This window comes from Prunus dulcis, chromosome 2, assembly GCF_902201215.1.
Source record: "Prunus dulcis chromosome 2, ALMONDv2, whole genome shotgun sequence".
NCBI classification, from domain to species: domain Eukaryota; kingdom Viridiplantae; phylum Streptophyta; class Magnoliopsida; order Rosales; family Rosaceae; genus Prunus; species Prunus dulcis.
In genome coordinates this window covers 6,041,405-6,058,422 of record NC_047651.1, presented here as the reverse complement: position 1 = coordinate 6,058,422, position 17,018 = coordinate 6,041,405, and the positions used below count along the sequence as shown (strand labels likewise).

General features: G+C 37.5%; 2 protein-coding genes across 3 annotated transcripts in view; both read left to right on the top strand.

Annotated features, from left to right (window-relative positions):
- The first annotated feature begins 2,054 nt into the window (after nt 1–2,054).
- LOC117617925 (TMV resistance protein N-like) overlaps nt 2,055–17,018 on the top strand; it is a 20,626-nt gene continuing 5,662 nt past the window's right edge. The window contains exon 1 of the mRNA XM_034347552.1: nt 2,055–2,091. Coding sequence (XP_034203443.1) covers nt 2,081–2,091 — 11 coding nt within the window. The 5' untranslated portion in view covers nt 2,055–2,080. The remainder of the gene's footprint in view (nt 2,092–17,018) is intronic.
- Nucleotides 2,168–7,464, top strand: LOC117617926 (TMV resistance protein N-like). 2 transcript variants are annotated; one of them, XM_034347555.1, is made up of 6 exons: nt 2,168–2,838; nt 3,375–4,452; nt 4,585–4,857; nt 5,595–5,937; nt 6,073–6,647; nt 6,851–7,464. In XM_034347555.1, the coding sequence occupies exons 1-4, from the start codon at nt 2,231–2,233 to the stop codon at nt 5,598–5,600; spliced, it is 1,965 nt and encodes a 654-aa protein (XP_034203446.1). In that variant the 5' UTR covers nt 2,168–2,230; the 3' UTR covers nt 5,601–5,937; nt 6,073–6,647; nt 6,851–7,464. The 2 variants fall into 2 exon arrangements, with proteins under 2 accessions (XP_034203446.1, XP_034203445.1); XM_034347554.1 differs by having other exon boundaries at nt 6,030–6,647.

Genomic DNA, 17,018 nt, shown 5'->3' with positions numbered 1-17,018 from the left:
GGCCTCTTAATGCCGTCAACCGTAACTCCGTCAACAATGTTTTCTTACTAGAGAAAATTTGCCCAACTGTAATTTTCGGATTCCAATCGCTTCGTGAAAACCCGCTGTCCAAATATGCTTCTTCATCTTTTACACCGATTGCATTATACCGATTTTTTTCACCCATTTGACTCCAATAATGTTGACGAGTGGGTTCAGATTCTCCTCCTAAACGCATTTTTGGCAACTGGCCAGCTGTGTTCAAGCACCCCAAATTAGGAGGGGCAGAGTACACTGACACTTCATTTCTTTCGGTACCATTATCACCACCATGCATCTCCTCCACCTCGCTAAAATCAATCATATCCATAAAATCTGTCCCTACTTCACCTCCCAAATCGGTGACATTTGTATTATTCCAAGTTACTTCATTGCTTTCAACAATGGCAACTGAAGAATGACCCATCCGACTACTATCTGTCGTGATATGCATACTATGAACTACATCATTTGTCAGTCCTTTATCTTCTATACTCACGAGTAAGGGAGCTAGTTTTGAAGGTGTTACCTCGAAATTGTACTTCATAAAAAAATTGACATCATCATCGTCCTCAATCTTTATGTGCTTCCACTCATTCGAGGCCACCAAAGCTGAGAATTTTAAGCAAATCTTGTCTTCCCTGATGTTTGTATTACCAATCTGATGCACACGGTCCAACAGTTCAGCAAATTTGATGGTCCGTGGAACTATTAAGCCTTTTGAGTCACCCCCTTCGTATTTGCACATCTTCTTTGAGGTGACCCATTTTCCATTGTAGCACACGAGAATAACAATTGTCTCCATTTCTGACCATGACAAAACAACATTTCATTAACACAATAATATAACCACAATAAACATACAATACAATAGCAATATAACCACAATATAATGAAATATAGGAGCAATATAGAGGCACTATAATAGCAATATAACAGCAATACGACTGTAAAATAAGAGGAACACAACCACAGTACACTAGTAACACATCAGAATCACACTATACAGATCTACTACATCAAATGGAAAATCCCAAGTTTCAAGATTCACATATCCAGACCAATCTAAATGCAATTGGTACAAACCCAGATGAATGAGCATGAATATTCAACAAAACCTAACCAAAAGACATTAAAGCCAAAACGAATTTAACACAAACCCAAACAATCAAACTATAACTCATTTCACATAATCCCATTGATATTAACAAAATAACCATCAACACTACCTTTTCGGGGTCGGCAATCCACTAGAGCTTCAAGGTTGCAAGCAGCTATTCAGAAGACATAGCTAAAGGGAAGGGTTCGTGATTCCAAACAGAGACCAACAGATCGAGTAGGGGAGAAAGAGATAACGAAGCTACAGAGATAAACGGCTGCGCTATGACAAAGAGAGCAAAGAGAGAGACAGAGAGTTGTGCTAGAGAGAGAGAGAGAGAGAGCGCCAAGAGAGACCCACAGAGCTGTGATAGACAGCTACCAAAGAAAAAGCGAGTTGTGCCAGAGAGAGAGAGCTGTGTGAGCTAAGAAAACAGAACAAATTTCTGAACTTGTGAAAAATCAGCAATAAGGGTACAATAATTTTATATTTATAGGTAATAGTTCCAAATTTTTTAAAAAAGGGTGGTATTTTCAATTACAATTAAAAAATTGGTGGCATTTTGGGCTATTTCCCAAAAAATTTTAACACCAAAAGCCCCGTTTCGGAGAGAGAATACATTTTACCATGTACTGAAAGAAAAAGAGAAACAAAGCAGCCTTAATAATAGTGAAGAGGCCTTAGTCAAAAAGTAGATGTTCCATCATGTATTGAAAGAAAACACATCTGGGCCAAACAGAAGTTGCCTTGAAGGTTCCTTACACCTTCAGTATGAAAAGAAAATTCAGCGTTTGTTGACTTGAAGTTGAAACGAAAGTTCCTCACACCTTTAACTTAATCACGTCCGCATGGAAGGTGGTAGGAAACTGCTTCGTCAAGCCCTCATAAATCTATCCAGAGCGCCACTGCCATACCCAATTCTTTGAGTTTCTCTCTTTACTTTTAATTGTCTGCCTCCTATCTATGACCACTCAACCAGTCTCTTCTTCTCCTTCTTCTTCGTCTTCTTTCACTCATGGAGAGCACGTGAGTTTGTTCTTACTGTATCGTTTTATTAAGAAAGAAAATCAATACAAAATCAGATAAGATTCTCTGTGCTTCTTCAATTCTTCAATGTTCTATGTCAAATCTTTATTCAGGCTTATGGGGAGTTCCCCAATGCCAATTGATTCTGGGGTGGAATCTCAACTTCCTTCAGATCCGCCCGCTACGACCACTCAACCAGTCTCTTCTTCTCCTTTTTCCTCTTCTTTCGCAAATGATTCATCATGGAAATATGAAGTGTTTTTGAGTTTTAGAGGTGAGGATACACGCTTCAATTTTACAGATCATTTGTACAAGGCCTTGTGTGATAAGGGCATCTACACCTTCATTGATCGAGAGCTTGTAAGAGGAGAAGAAATATCGCCAGCCTTTGTCAAAGCAATTGAAGAATCAAGAATTTCTCTCATTGTATTCTCTGAAGACTATGCATCTTCGAGGTGGTGCTTGGATGAACTTGTCAAGATCCTTCAATGTAAACAATCAAAGCAACAAGTAGTCTTGCCCATTTTTTACAAGGTGGATCCATCTCATGTGCGAAACCAAGAAAGTAAATTTGGTGACGCATTTGAAGAACTTATTAAAAGGAAATTCAAGAATGACAAGGAGAAAGTGCTCATATGGAGGGAAGCTCTTAGACAAGCAGCAAATTTGTCCGGACATACTTTCAAGGATGAAAAGTATGTATATTTCTATCTTTATCATTTTCATGTTTAATTTTTTTCTCTCTTCTTTCTCATTACTATTTGTTACACATTTAATTGTTACTCATTATTAAAGAAAAGTATCCTTTTGTAAAAATATTAAATTGTAGGGAGAAGATCTTTATTTAATTTTTTGTGTATTTTTATATTTTCGATAGCTGTAGGACATTATTTTTCTATATTTCAGGGTTATCTATCTTTTTCAAGTTAAGTTAATTTCTTTTTCTTTTTTACTTTGGTTACATTTAATTGCTACTCATTAAAGAAAAGTATTCTTTTGAAAAAATATACAACTGTAGGGAGAAGATTTATTTTCTTGGGTACTTTTGTTTTTTCGATAGCTGTAAGGAGAAAGTTCCAAATCCATATATATTAATCTCTTCGAAAGGCATACAAGTATAAATGATACATAACATTAGGTTTGTGGTTAAACAACTATTAATCTCTTCAGTATGTTGTGTTCTTTTGCGTGGTTGGATATTTAAATGTGTCAAATTTGGTTAAACTGGCAGGTATGAAGCTACATTTATCAACGACATCGTTAAGGGAATCGTTAAGGGAATCTTAAGCGTCCCATCTTGGCATGTGGCTGCACACCCAGTTGGAATTGAATCTCATGTAGAAGATGTGGAAAGGCTTTTAGATGTTGGTGGGAATGGTCGTCGCATGGTTGGGATATGGGGGACATCTGGAATAGGCAAGACAACAATTGCAAAAGCTATATGGAATGCAATTGCCCATGAGTTTGAAGGAAGTTGTTTCTTGCCAAATGTCAGGGAAAATTCAATGCCACATGGAGGCTTAATCAAGCTACAGAAGACTCTTCTTCATAAGTATCTAGGCAACAAGTTGAAAATTCAGAGTGTTGATGAAGGAATCGGTGTTATAAAAGAACGGCTGAGGCATAAAAAGATTCTATTAATTCTTGACGATGTGGACCACTTGGAGCAGTTAGAAAACTTGGCTGGAGATGATTGGTTTGGTGAGGGTAGTAGAGTAATCATTACTACAAAAAATAGGGGATTGCTAGAAAATCATGGGATTGAGTTGATATACAAGGTGAAGAAGTTAGATTACAACCAAGCTCTTGAGCTTTTCAGTTGGCATGCATTCGGAAGGAGTGAACCTCCAAAAGATTATTTGGAACTCGCACAACGTGTAATAGCTTTTGCTGATGGCCTTCCACTAGCTCTAACAATTTTAGGTTCTCATCTTCGTAATAGAAGTATTGGAAGTTGGCAAGTTATATTAGATGGTTACAAAGGAGAACCTTATACGCATATTGAAAGAATACTTCAAAAAAGTTATGATGCCTTGGATGATGACGCAAAAGAAGTTTTTCTCGACATTGCATGTTTCTTCAAGGATGCAAGTAAGGACGTTGTGCTACAAATAGTCCCTAAAAATTGCATTGAAGTACTAGTTGATAAGGCAATGATAACTGTTGAATGGGATAATAGGATTTTAATGCACGACTTGCTAGAAAAACTGGGCAAGGATATAGTTCACAAAGAATCCCCCAATGATCCCGGCGAGCGTAGTAGATTGTGGTTTTACGAGGATGTCATACAAGTTCTAATGGAAAGTACTGTAAGTATCACATGTGTTATTATATTCAATTTGACATGAAAGAATACCTTATGTTACCTTAATTTTCTTAACAAAATGTGCTTGCATTTTGGTTTGTGACTTCGTTTCCTAATTAATGCTTTTCCATCTTAGGGAACAAGAAAGATTAAAGGCATCATGGTGAAGCTTCCAAAACCAGCTGAGATAACTTTGAATCCAGAGTGCTTCCGTAATATGGTGAATCTTCAAATTTTCATAAACCATAATGCATCTCTATGTGGGGACATTAACTATCTGCCCAACGCGTTAAGATTTATTGATTGGCCTAGTTGTCAGTTACAATCTTTGCCACCCAAATTTCAAGGATATTGTCTTGTTGAGTTCAGAATGCCACGCAGTCATATCAGACAATTGGAGGGATTTAAGGTATGTATTTGAAATTATTTTCATCTATTATATATAATTTCAAATAGAGTTGTTAGTTTCAAAAGGAAAAACACGAAATTTGTTTTCTAAGTTTTTGTCTTTTGAAGCGTGTGATTAATTATTTCCTGTTTTTGTGTTCTTGTCTCACAGTATTCGCCAAACCTGACATGTATGAATTTGCATGGTTGTCAATTCTTAGAAAAAATCCCAGACTTATCCGGAATCCCAAACATAAAGTACTTGTTTCTAAGTGACTGTACAAGTTTGGTTGAGCTTGATGATTCTGTTGGATTCCTTGATAAACTTGTTGATTTGGATCTTAAGGGATGCGTTAAGCTTATGAGGTTCGCAACAACACTTAGATTGCCAAACCTGACACGTATGAATTTGCGTGGTTGTCTATTCTTAGAAAAAATCCCAGACTTATCCGGAATCCCGAACATAAAGTACTTGTTTCTAAGTGACTGTACAAGCTTGGTTTCGCTTGATGATTCTGTTGGATTCCTTGATAAACTTGTTGCTTTGAATCTCAGTGGATGCGTTAATCTTACGAAGTTTGGAAGAAGACTTAGATTGAAATCCTTAGAAACACTGGACCTAATGGGTTGTGCAAGTCTTGAGAGTTTCCCAGAAATAGAAGTGAAGATGGAATCACTAAGAAGATTGGTTATGAAAGGAAGTGGCATAAGAGAATTGCCTCCATCAATTATACATCTTACTGGGCTTGAACATTTGAGTCTTGAGAGATGCTTCAATCTTACAAGGCTTGAATTACGGCTGCTTCATTGCTGGTCCACATTACGACATCTTAATCTATCTGGAGCCAATTTTGTCACGCTTCCGGAATGCATTAGCAAATTTGTGAGCTTGGGGGATCTTACCTTGCGTGATTGCAAGAGTCTTCGAGAAATTCCACAAGAAGTACTTCCACCAAGAGTACGTTGCGTATTCCTGGATAACTGCACATCATTGGAAAAATTTCCAAAACTGCCACTATCATCGGAGGTTGAGTATGTGAATTTGATGAATTGCGTTAGCCTACGTGGCTATGACATCACAGAAAATAGTATTCTGGATCAGGTTTATGTCTCTTCTCTTTCTGTGTCTCTCTTTGTCTCTCCCTCTATGTTATATGGTTAAGATGATGATTGTTGTAACCAATTGTATTGTAGGTATCTTCTCTTCCGCATCCTCAATTTGACATTTATCTTCCAGGCGATGAAGTACCAAAGTGGTTCAGCTGTTGTAAAGATGCAACACTAGTTAAAGACGAATACTCTTCTGATGAGGAAGAGGAAGACAAATACTATGCTCGATGTGAAGTTTGTTTTGAAATTCCTCCAAATTTAGATTGGGAGACGTTAAGATTGGCTATGTGTGTTGTCAAAAAGGGAAACGTATGTGGGAATGAATGCTCCGCAGTGACAAGTGTTCATATCAATGGAGAACGGGTCGGCCGGATATCTATGTGGATAGAGGACAGTAATGTGAGTCTCATCTGTATTCCATTATTGGATCTGAGGAACACAGCAATACGTTGGGAGAAACTGACGCAATTGCAATACGTTGGGGGTAATAAGTGTCAAATTATATTTGAGTTCCCATTCGCGGCCACACCCGTTAAAATCCTCTGCGGGGTCCACCTATTAGGCCACCAGGTTGCTGATGTCAGCATCAGAGACTGGTCTTGGCAAGAGGCCTAGGTTATCAGACGTTGGTGATCATGAAGCTCAAAGAGGAGAGGCTGATCACCCAAAGAGGAGGCACACTGATCTTAACGAGGAGCCAAAGTATGTAAATCCATTAAATGTTGAATGATATCTTTGCATTTTCTGGTCATATATCTGCGTTTTGTGTTCAATTCAAATTTAGCAATATTTTGCTGTGCATCTCTGGGGTATATGTTGTAGTTTTCAGGGTGTGAATTTTTGTTCTTTTTGTTTTGGGTTAAATCCTTTTTCTTAGTGCTCTACATTCGATATTAAATTTTCAGGCAATGAAGTTCCAAAGTGGTTTATGTAAGCTCCAGGTTCAGCTGTTGAAACGAACAAAATTTCCAGGCAATGGTCTAGTAATCAAGAAGTGTGTTGAGGCGCCAGCAGTTTCTGAGATTTCATTTTAAGTTGCATAAGGCAATACCTTTCTTCTCAATTGATGCATCCAGCATTTATCTGCAGATGAACAAAACAGCAAGCCGGATTTATCTAATGCTTTCATTCCACACGTATACTTTGTCTATGATTCTTCTGTCTCATTCATTGGAATTGATGTACGTTGGGGATGAAATGTAACAGATTTATCTATTTCATAATTTCCAATCAAGGTTTGTTGAAAATCATACATTAATTGTAAACAGGCGTCCAAATATGCCCAAAATACTTCTTTGAAAGATTGTGTCTCATTACAAAAGTAATGTTGCTGGTATTGGCAAGGTACAAGAATCCTAGCATGTCTAAATCATGTCTAGTTGCTGCAACTCACGTTCCTGGTATAGTTGTTCAAGATTTTTTGATAATCCTGCAAGGACAAGGAATGAAAAGCTTGATGAGCAGCAATCTAGGAATGAAAAGATTTTTTGATAATCCTGCAACTCACGTTGCTGGCATATTATGTTGTTTTCGAACTCCTATCTAGTTTGTGAATAGATTGTGGTTCTTTGAATGCCAGTTGCTGTTTGAACAGCCCTGGTAGAGCTAACATCTCCAATGGCTCCATTACACAAAAGAATTTGGCTTTAGAAACTAAGAAAAAGACGCCAAGAATTATATAACTTCTTTGTTCACGAAAGCACATTGTCATTGCATGACCGGATAGCTACTGGAGATGTCAAATGTCCAATTTTAGCCACCAAAAATAACAAGGGGCATCTCATAGTCAAAAAGATAACTACAACTTACAATGTGAACCGACACCAAGTAAAACTTACGACAAACATGAATAAATGTCCCTACAACACAAAAACAAAAATTCACTTCATACAGCCGTATTATAACAAGAGAGAGGCACACAGCAGTGTAAATGTAGACAAATATGCAAGGCAAAACCATGTGTCTGTGGAGCGCTGCAAAACCGCCCACATTGCCACAAAGAAAAAGCTCCGCATTGAAATGGCTCAAGCCAACATATTCAAGCGTCACCAACTTGGTTATATTCCTACATAAGCCACTGTCCAACAAATACAAAAGCCTATACCTCATTTTTGCCACCATTCTTGGTGTATGGTGCCTTTACAGCTCTGCATGGTGGCCTTGAAACTTGTTTGAATTGAGTTGTATTTCCTATCATATAGCCAGCCACACTGAAAGACCATGCACATACCACAAAGCAAACAATCTCGAACAATCACGATCGAAAGTTTGCCATTCTGAACAGTTTTAGCCAAGCAAATCTTTAAACAAGTTGGGATTCTGACTTGTTGGGGTCACACCCATCTGCCTTACAAGTGCATCCTTTTCCAAGGAATCTTTAGGGTTAGGACCCTTATTCAATTGTGTTACCCCACTTTGAGCAGTTCTTGTAGCATTTGATAACTCAGATGCAAGATTAAACTCATCCCTATTGGTCGGCAAAGGGTCGCCAACACTGCTACTAAGCCCGCTGAGAGATGTATCTGTATATAATCCCATAATATCAGGTGTCTTAGCAGCACCAGCTGCACCATGATTTGCAGTTAATGCAACTTCAGTTTGATCAAGAAGCCCTTCTAACTGCTTGAAAGGATCTACAGTGGAAGCAGTACTACTAGTTGAGTCACCCAAATCGAGCAAGTCTGGAGCACGTTCATGATTAACTTCAGTGTGTACAGCTGCTGCCTTTGGTACCTGGGGCTTCTCTGAAGCATGGATATTCGCCTTAGACACCTTATGGTTGGCAGAAGATGGCCTCCTCTCGGTTTTTGATGATCCCCCAAACAGTGAACTGGCAAGCTTCCGCTTTTCTGGAGAAATTTCAACCTGAGGCCTCCTTGACTCTTTGTATTTTTTTTTACAAGGAAATCTACAATTAGTGCCTCCAGCACGAGCATACATACTAAGTGTCAAGCAATAATAAGGCTTCAGAAACTCATGTACAATTTAATAATGATAACTGACATTATCACAATTGGGACCTGAAGATTATTAGAAAACAGGAGGTTCAGACAGTAAGCCAACAACACCAAATAACAAGGAAAAGAGAAATGCAGAACTACTTTAGTTCTTAATACTTTAAAGGAGAAGCAAAAAACCAAAGGGTACGAGTAGATAATGCAATTAAATATGACCTCAATGTCTTCACAACTTGCATCTGACGGCATAATGACAGCTTGCAATTCATATGCACGCTGCTGCAGATCTGTTGAGTGAGAAGCTGACAATTCTTCCACCAAAGATTGACACTGCAAGGGAAGAAAGATTTTTATCAATCGATATATACTTCCATGACAGGCCAAAACAAAATGAAAATGACAACATTATAGCTAATCATTGATTAGATGAATGTCAACATTATAATGGTGTCCAAAAAATTCAACTTAAAAAAAGCATTAAACATTCATCATGCAACTATAGAGCTCTGGACCTCAAAGCTAGGGCCACTGATCATTGACACACACATGCACACATTTTTACGTGCACATTACAAACCCTACACATAATATCTGAACGTTATCAAGCACATTTCTCCCTTAACTAGCATTAACCATTGTATAAAGTAAAATTGTACTATGTTTCTTTCTTATAGAAACTATTTCAAAAGAGCCCCACCACCAACCACTTAAAAGAACATTTCAACTCTGATTCAACTTCTTGCTGACTAAGCCTTCAATCATAAAAAGATCAGGAAAGTACATGCATACATACATATAGTCAACCATTCAAGAGCGGATGATCTAGAGTGCACACGTCATTCTGCTAGAGCTGATGTTGAATTCTGTGAAAGCGGCTTGAGCAGCTGCTCAGTCTGTTTTGTTTTCAAGTCTCCTTTCTGTTTTCATTTTACATCTTTAATTTTTGTTTCAAAACAATTTGTTACTTTAAGGATGTAGAATCGCTTGTTAGCGCTTTAGAGTTTATGGTTTAACTATTGTGAATGGTAGCCAATAACCTGAGAGCTAAACCCGATACCCTAAGCACTAAATGGATGATTTGAAGGCCCACCAAACAGGAAAACTTAACCCTAAACCCTAAAGCTAAGCTCTGAACAGGTGAAAAAGCAAAAATAGCAAGCACACTCATTCCACCTTGAGTGAATTGAACAGCAGCTTAAATGAACGTAGGAGAATTCAAGTCCTTTTTTTCCCAAACTACTAGGAGAATTCTCCACTGCCACTCATCTATCAAAATCCATGTTAATCATTACATCTTTTGATTAAACATCTTATTCAGATTTAGCTATGCTCTTTAGAGAAATTCAACCCATTACTAAAAGCATATTTACATACAATGCAATTTCCATCATTCGGGAAGAATAAACTCATTCCAGTCATGACTGATGCTAATCTATAAAGGGATGCCTGTTCAATCTAGTGTGCAAACTGTAAGGTGAGATTTGAACTTTCAATCTTTCAACTTAATTTTCAGTCAAAGATCTGCAAGTTAACAAATCTTATCTTCTCTCAGGGAAAGCAAAATAAAATGGCATAAATGCCAGTATAACACTTATAATTATGAGCATAATTACTAATCATAATGCATTATTTTTAGCAGGAAACCAAAAGAAAAAAACCACTCATAGGAAAACAACTGATTCAACCTCAGATACAAATGCAAAAATTAGGACTATACTGAACAAACATGGAGCAATTTTTTATCACCCTAGCCCAGTGAGGGTAAAACAGTAACTTCCATGGCTTTAACAACCCCTACAGCAGCAAAGTTCCTTTTTTTATAACAGGTCAAGATCTTCATCAAAGAGAAGAAAAGTCATGAAGAAATTGCAAAACAAAACCTGCCCAATTAAACAGCATGCTACTCAAAACTATCCAAATTTTGCTATTTTGATAACTGCTTCCCACTATTAACATCTCAATGTATATACAAACATGCCTACTATTTTAACATAACAAGCAGCCTGTAAAATATGTTATTACTTGCTTTTTTAGCAACTTATACTTCCTAAGTTAAGCATAATGCTACAAATTAAATCTCATTGTATATATAAACAATCTTATTTTGTCTACGTAATTTCAAAACCCGCAGCATCGTGCGGGCTTTTTTTCTAGTTGATATTGAAGAGGAGTACAAAGTAAGGTAACTAATCAATGCTCGAAATAATCAATGATGAGATGAGAAAGTCCTTTCTGAGCAGCGAATTTAATGCCAAAGAATAAACCCCACAATTCAGCCTCAAGCACCTGTCCTTTCCCCAAGTTTACGGCAAACCCAGCAATCCAGTCTCCCTTAGAAATTTCCTCTGTCCTTTCCCCAAGTAAAGATAATGCTTGTCAAAAGAAAAAGGCATCTTGAAAATTAAAGGAAATATCACCGTTTGATCACTTACAGTTGCAATGAAATTTCTTCATCTTTTACTTAATCACGGTTCACATTCACATGAGCAAAAATGAGAAGTGAAAAGCAAGAAAAAGTAAGGCATCTTGAAAAGATGATTGGGCAAAAGTTTGTACATTAGGTAGCTGCCAATGTAGGCCCAAAACTCGTGTTGACTATGTAAACCCACAGCTAAATATTTTCCATCTATTTTATTTTATTTTTATCACAAGGGCCTTTGCGAAGAATCTTTTCAACATTTTTCCACAATGTGGATTCGGTGTGTGTATACGGTCATGTGAATTTTCACATCATTTCTTGGTAAGGTGGTTTTTTCATGTCTAAAGAGTGTAATCATAGGGTACTAAATTATAATTAATCCTAATTTTTTTAACAAAAGTACTTGTGGAAGACACTAATTGATCGAAAATACTTTCAACTGACATCGAAAACAGCAAAAAGGTGGGAGCCATGCCTGCCACGTAGACAATTAAGGGAAATTTTGATAGTCGAAACTTGATGGCAAAAAATTAAAAAGGTTACGGTACATAATTGTTAAAATTGAGAGTGTATGGACAAATATGCTTTAAGGGTGAGAGTTCAGGGTACTAAATTGAAATTAACCTAAAAATTAATAAAAATTAGTTTTGTGAAAATAATTTAAAATCTTGAGAGATGTTTGTGTATTTTCTAAAACTCTAGAGAATTTTGTAAAAAGACCAAAAAGCTCAAGGGCTATTAGTGTAAATAACTCAATAAAAGAATAAAAAAGAATATTATCACATTAACTAAATTACAATATAAAAAATTTAGAGCCTCAAATATAAAGTCCCGGACATAAAGCCCCATTGTGAAAGAGAATACATTTTCCATTGAAGGTACCATGTACTGGAAGAAAAAGAGATTCAAATCAGCCTTAATTAATAATAATGAAGAGGTCTTAGTCAAAAAGTAGAAGTTCCATCAAGTATTAAAAGAACGAGAAGTTGCCTTGAAAGTTACCCTTTACTTCAACAATTTGTACCTTCGCATTACAAAGAAACTGCTTGATCTGACCACTTTTGTAGCTGCCAATGTGCACTATCTTAAAGCAATTTATTAAGCAGTGCCTTTACAGAGAAACTTTCTTACATTTACTGAATTATTATGGTCATATCAATTTCACATAATAAATTACTTGGAAGCCGAGTTATGTATTTTCTATTCTTTTCTCCTGTAAAATACAGGTTGATTAAAAAAATAAAACAAAAGGCCGTGAAAGAATAAACAGTTGCCCTTTTTCTTTTGATGTTAAGAGGTGGATAGGCAGTATTATTGAACTGAGTTGATCGATGGCGTGTTTGTGATCTTGTCAACTACCTTACTTGTATTTTGACAACTGAGGTTTAGGTTCTTTTCAGTCTTATTTTGAGTTGTTGTTTTGGATGTTTTGAACTGTGTTCCGAAAAGAATCTAGTTTCTTGTTGGAATCTACTGTAAATTTTGTACTCTAGTGGGTTTTGTAAATAAAAGGTTGCTTGTGAATATAACGAGTTTATTTACGTATCCGCACCGTTTTGAAAGTCTTATTCCTAACTCAAAATCCTTACGTTCTATTGAGAACGTAATGTTATGATGTTCGGTTCTTAAAATTGCAACACTACGTTGTCGATAGGGCTTGGCGCTATTACGTGCTCGATTTTCGGGGCGTGACACCAACAGCATCCTCTAGACATGGAAATTTTGGTGAATTAAATTCCACTACATAAGAAAATAATTAGAGTTTGGTTGATTAAATTGTGGGGGCCATAATTCGCTCATGTGGCATACGACTCATCAAATTCGGATTAGTTGTCAAAAGTGACACATGTTGACATTCGACGGAGTGCATCAAATGGTTCAAAGTGAAAACAAAATTAAAGGAAAGAATCTTATGTGATTAACTTTGATTTAAATCAAATATTAATCAAGTCAATCAATCGAAGATAATTTGGTTAAATTGCCAAATTATCGGAATTGATTTTAAATCAAATCAAAATCCCACAAAGTAGGTTCCTAAAGAAGGAAAGCTATTTAGGTCAAGCATCCTGCAGGGGCCTATAAATAGGAGGCCTCAAGACGAAAAAAAGGGGCTTAGACAGACCAAGCATTCAGAAGAAACAAAAAACTTGTGAAATAAGGATGGGTTTTGGAGCGTAATTAAGGACTCCTATTTTGTTTCCTTTTTGCGTGAACCGATTAAGTAGGCATGGAAGATAAGTCAAGTCAGCCCTCGGTGATGAGTAGAGACGACTTGACCTGACCTTATATAAGCTAAAGGCCCTGGTCTCATCAGATACGTTCTCTAAACCTATTCTCATCATAAAGAGAGAGCTCAAACAAATTCTAAGAGAGAGGAGAAGTCTTGATCCGTTCCTGTTCTTGTTGGGATTGCTGCTGCTAAGGATAGGATGAATTCAGAAGCTGTATATTCAAGGAAGATGGCTACAGGTATGTCTTCATGTCTTTATATGTATTACAGGTTGTGTGTAAGATCTAGAACATGCTTATAAAGAATCTAACATATCGGATGCAGCACTCCACAAAAAGAATTAGGTTCCCTCCTCACACGGACAAGCAACTTTCTTGTTGCCGTATTTTTTTTGTTAATCTAGTCAAATTTCTCTGTTTTCTTATATATTCTTTTATTTATTTATTTTTTTTTTTACAAGTATCTCAAAATAAATATATGTTAATTGTATCAACCAATAATGGATCCAAGGCCAAACTTACATGACAATAACGGATATAAACAAATATTTTATTTTATTTTTATGAATGAACAAAATTCTATTTAACCCAAACACAAAAATAAAAGGTAATTGAAACCTCTAATCTAAGAGAAAACAGTAAAAACAGTTTATATGCACATACAAATATATAATATTAAAAACCATAGGGGAAGGATATAAGTATTACAAAGATACAAATATTATGTATACCAACACTAGTACGATTTAATATTTGCGCGACGAACAAAACTTCGTCGCGCAAAAAACATTGATGCGACGAAAAAAAAATTCCGAAGCACAAAGAACACAAAACTAGCGCGACAAACATATTCGTCGCGCAAAAAACATTGATGCGACGAAAACAAAATTACGTCGCTCAAAGAACACAAAACTAGCGCGACAAAAACATTCGTCGCGCAAAAAATCCATGCGCGACTTAAATTTAATTTCGTCGCGCATAAGTAATGCATTGGCGCCAAAATCTTGCGCCACGATAACAATCGTCGCGCGTGGACATATTGCGCGACAATTACAATCCTTCGTCGCGTAAAGATGGACAGAAAATTGGCGCGCTTTTTCGGCGGGGAAAAAAACTTGCGCGACGAGAGACAGCTTAGCGCGACGAAAATTACCGTCGCGTAAGAAAACTAGGGTTACTTATTTTTGGCGCCAAAATGAAGGGTGGATAACTTTTTTTGCGCGACGGATTCAAGTTTCGTCGCGAAATGTATTATGCCGGTGCGATTTTGCGAGACGAAATTTTCCACCTTGCGCGACGAAATTTATGATTTGCGCGACGATATTTTTGTGCGACGGAAAATGTGTGTCGTCGCGCAAAAAAGCAGATGTCGGCACAGAAATGCGCGACGGAAATGTTGTTTTGTGCGACGGAAAAGTGCCCTTTTGCGACGGCAATTTGCGCGACGAAATTTCTTCTCCTTCGTCGCGCAAAGTTCTTCTTCTTCATATTAGTATCTGCCATTGCAGAGGCAGAATGCAGAAATTGCATTCTGCCTCTCTCTCACCTCCCCTTGCCGCTGCTCTGCTGTGAATTCAGTACGTTCGTTCATTGGGTATGTATTTTTGATAGTTAGTTTAAATGTATTAATGTAAATTCGTACTAACGCTATTAATTTTGTTCTCGTTAGGGGTATCTGTGATTAGTGATTAGTGATTAGTGGAGAACGATTGAGAAGGTATGTTATTGTAAAAGTTTGTTTGTTATGTTTGTAATTTTTTTGTGAAGTTATATGTGTATAATGTTGTGAAATTGTGCGTGACGTAGCACAATGTGTTGTGATGTACGAAGTTAATTGAAATTAACTTCGTACTTTTATTTTTATGTTTAGTAACACGTAGTTTCCCGTTCGAGATTAGTTGGATTTCGTGCATGGATGCGTAAGGCATGACTGCGGTCCAATTAATTCTTGAATTGTCCCATTATTTGGACAGTTTGGTAATGCATAGTGTTGTCACATAATCTTCGGCTACAGGATTAGGTTTCGATTGTGGAGATTTCGGTGTCATCTCGGTACGTTCTTCGGGTGGTACGTAGGTATTTATACCTATGGCCACTTCAAGAACTGTGTCGAGATGCTGCCGAAATTAATCCACGTCGAAATCTAATCTCATGTAGCCGTAGGTTACGTGACAGGACTATGCATTCCCGAATGGGATAGGGCCCTTACCGGAGGCATAAGGTGACATTATAACTTCGTATGAAGTTGTTGTGATTGTTGTGTCGTGATTGTGGTTTCAGGAATTATGAGCAGAAGGTGGATACAGAACCCGAATAGATGCGCAGACGAATACTTGGATGGAATCGAGGATTTTATTGAGTTTGCACGTAGACACAACCCGAGTGCAACTAGAATCCGTTGTCCTTGTAGGAGGTGTAACAACACGTTTTGGGAGACAATTGAAAATGTTGGATTTCATTTAGTAAGGAATGGAATGATTGAAACATATAGCATTTGGAATCTTCACGGCGAACAAGTAGACCATGCTTCGTCTTCAAATGCCCCAAGAGTGGACAATGTTGAACCTATTGTGGATCCTAATGATCAAGTCATGGGTATTATACAGGATGCTTTTCCATTCGCATCGACCAACATCAATCAGGAAGGGGAAGATGACGTGCCTACACCAATAGACAGTGCGGAGTTTGAACAGTATGAAAAACTGTTAAAAAATGCCAACCAAGAGTTATACCCGGGGTGCGAGAGCTTTTCCGTTCTCACTGCCATTGTGGAGCTAATGCACGGAAAAATAAAGTATCGTATGTCGAACTTGTGTTTCGATTACTTTTTGGGGGTTTTCAAGAGAATGCTTCCGACGGACAATTGTTTGCCGAAAGATCATAAACATGCACAGAAGGTGTTGCATGGTCTTGGATTGGGTTATGAAAAAATCCACGCTTGCAAAAACAATTGCATGTTATTCTACAAAGAGCATGAAACGTTGGATACATGCCCTATATGTAATGAGTCGAGGTTCAAAATGACATCCCAGAATAGAACAACTAAGATACCACAAAAAGTCATGCGTTATCTGCCCCTTAAACCTAGGTTGCAGCGATTGTATATGTCGACGCATACTGCCACAGACATGAGATGGCATAAGGAAAAACGGGTAGACGATGATGTGATGCGGCATCCTGCAGATGGGGAGGCATGGAAAGAGTTCGATCGAACGTTCCCCGAGTTTGCTGCTGATCCCCGAAATGTTAGATTGGGACTTGCCACTGACGGATTCAATCCGTATGGGGTTCTAAACCAACACCACAGCACTTGGCCGATTTTCGCATTCCCATATAATTTGCCGCCTTGGAAATGCATGAAAAAAGAATACATGATGATGACTGTTTTGATAACTGAGGATCCTGGCAGGTCAATTGATGTGTACTTAAGGCCGCTGGTTGATGAGCTGAAGGATTTATGGACAAACG

Excerpts from the sequence above, each read along its gene's own strand:
- LOC117617926 (XM_034347555.1), top strand. The coding sequence starts at position 2,231 with ATGTTCTATGTCAAATCTTTATTCAGGCTTATGGGGAGTTCCCCAATG. Across the intron at positions 2,839-3,374 it reads CATACTTTCAAGGATGAAAA|GTATGAAGCTACATTTATCA; the intron begins GTATGTATATTT and ends TTAAACTGGCAG. Across the intron at positions 4,453-4,584 it reads AAGTTCTAATGGAAAGTACT|GGAACAAGAAAGATTAAAGG; the intron begins GTAAGTATCACA and ends TTTCCATCTTAG.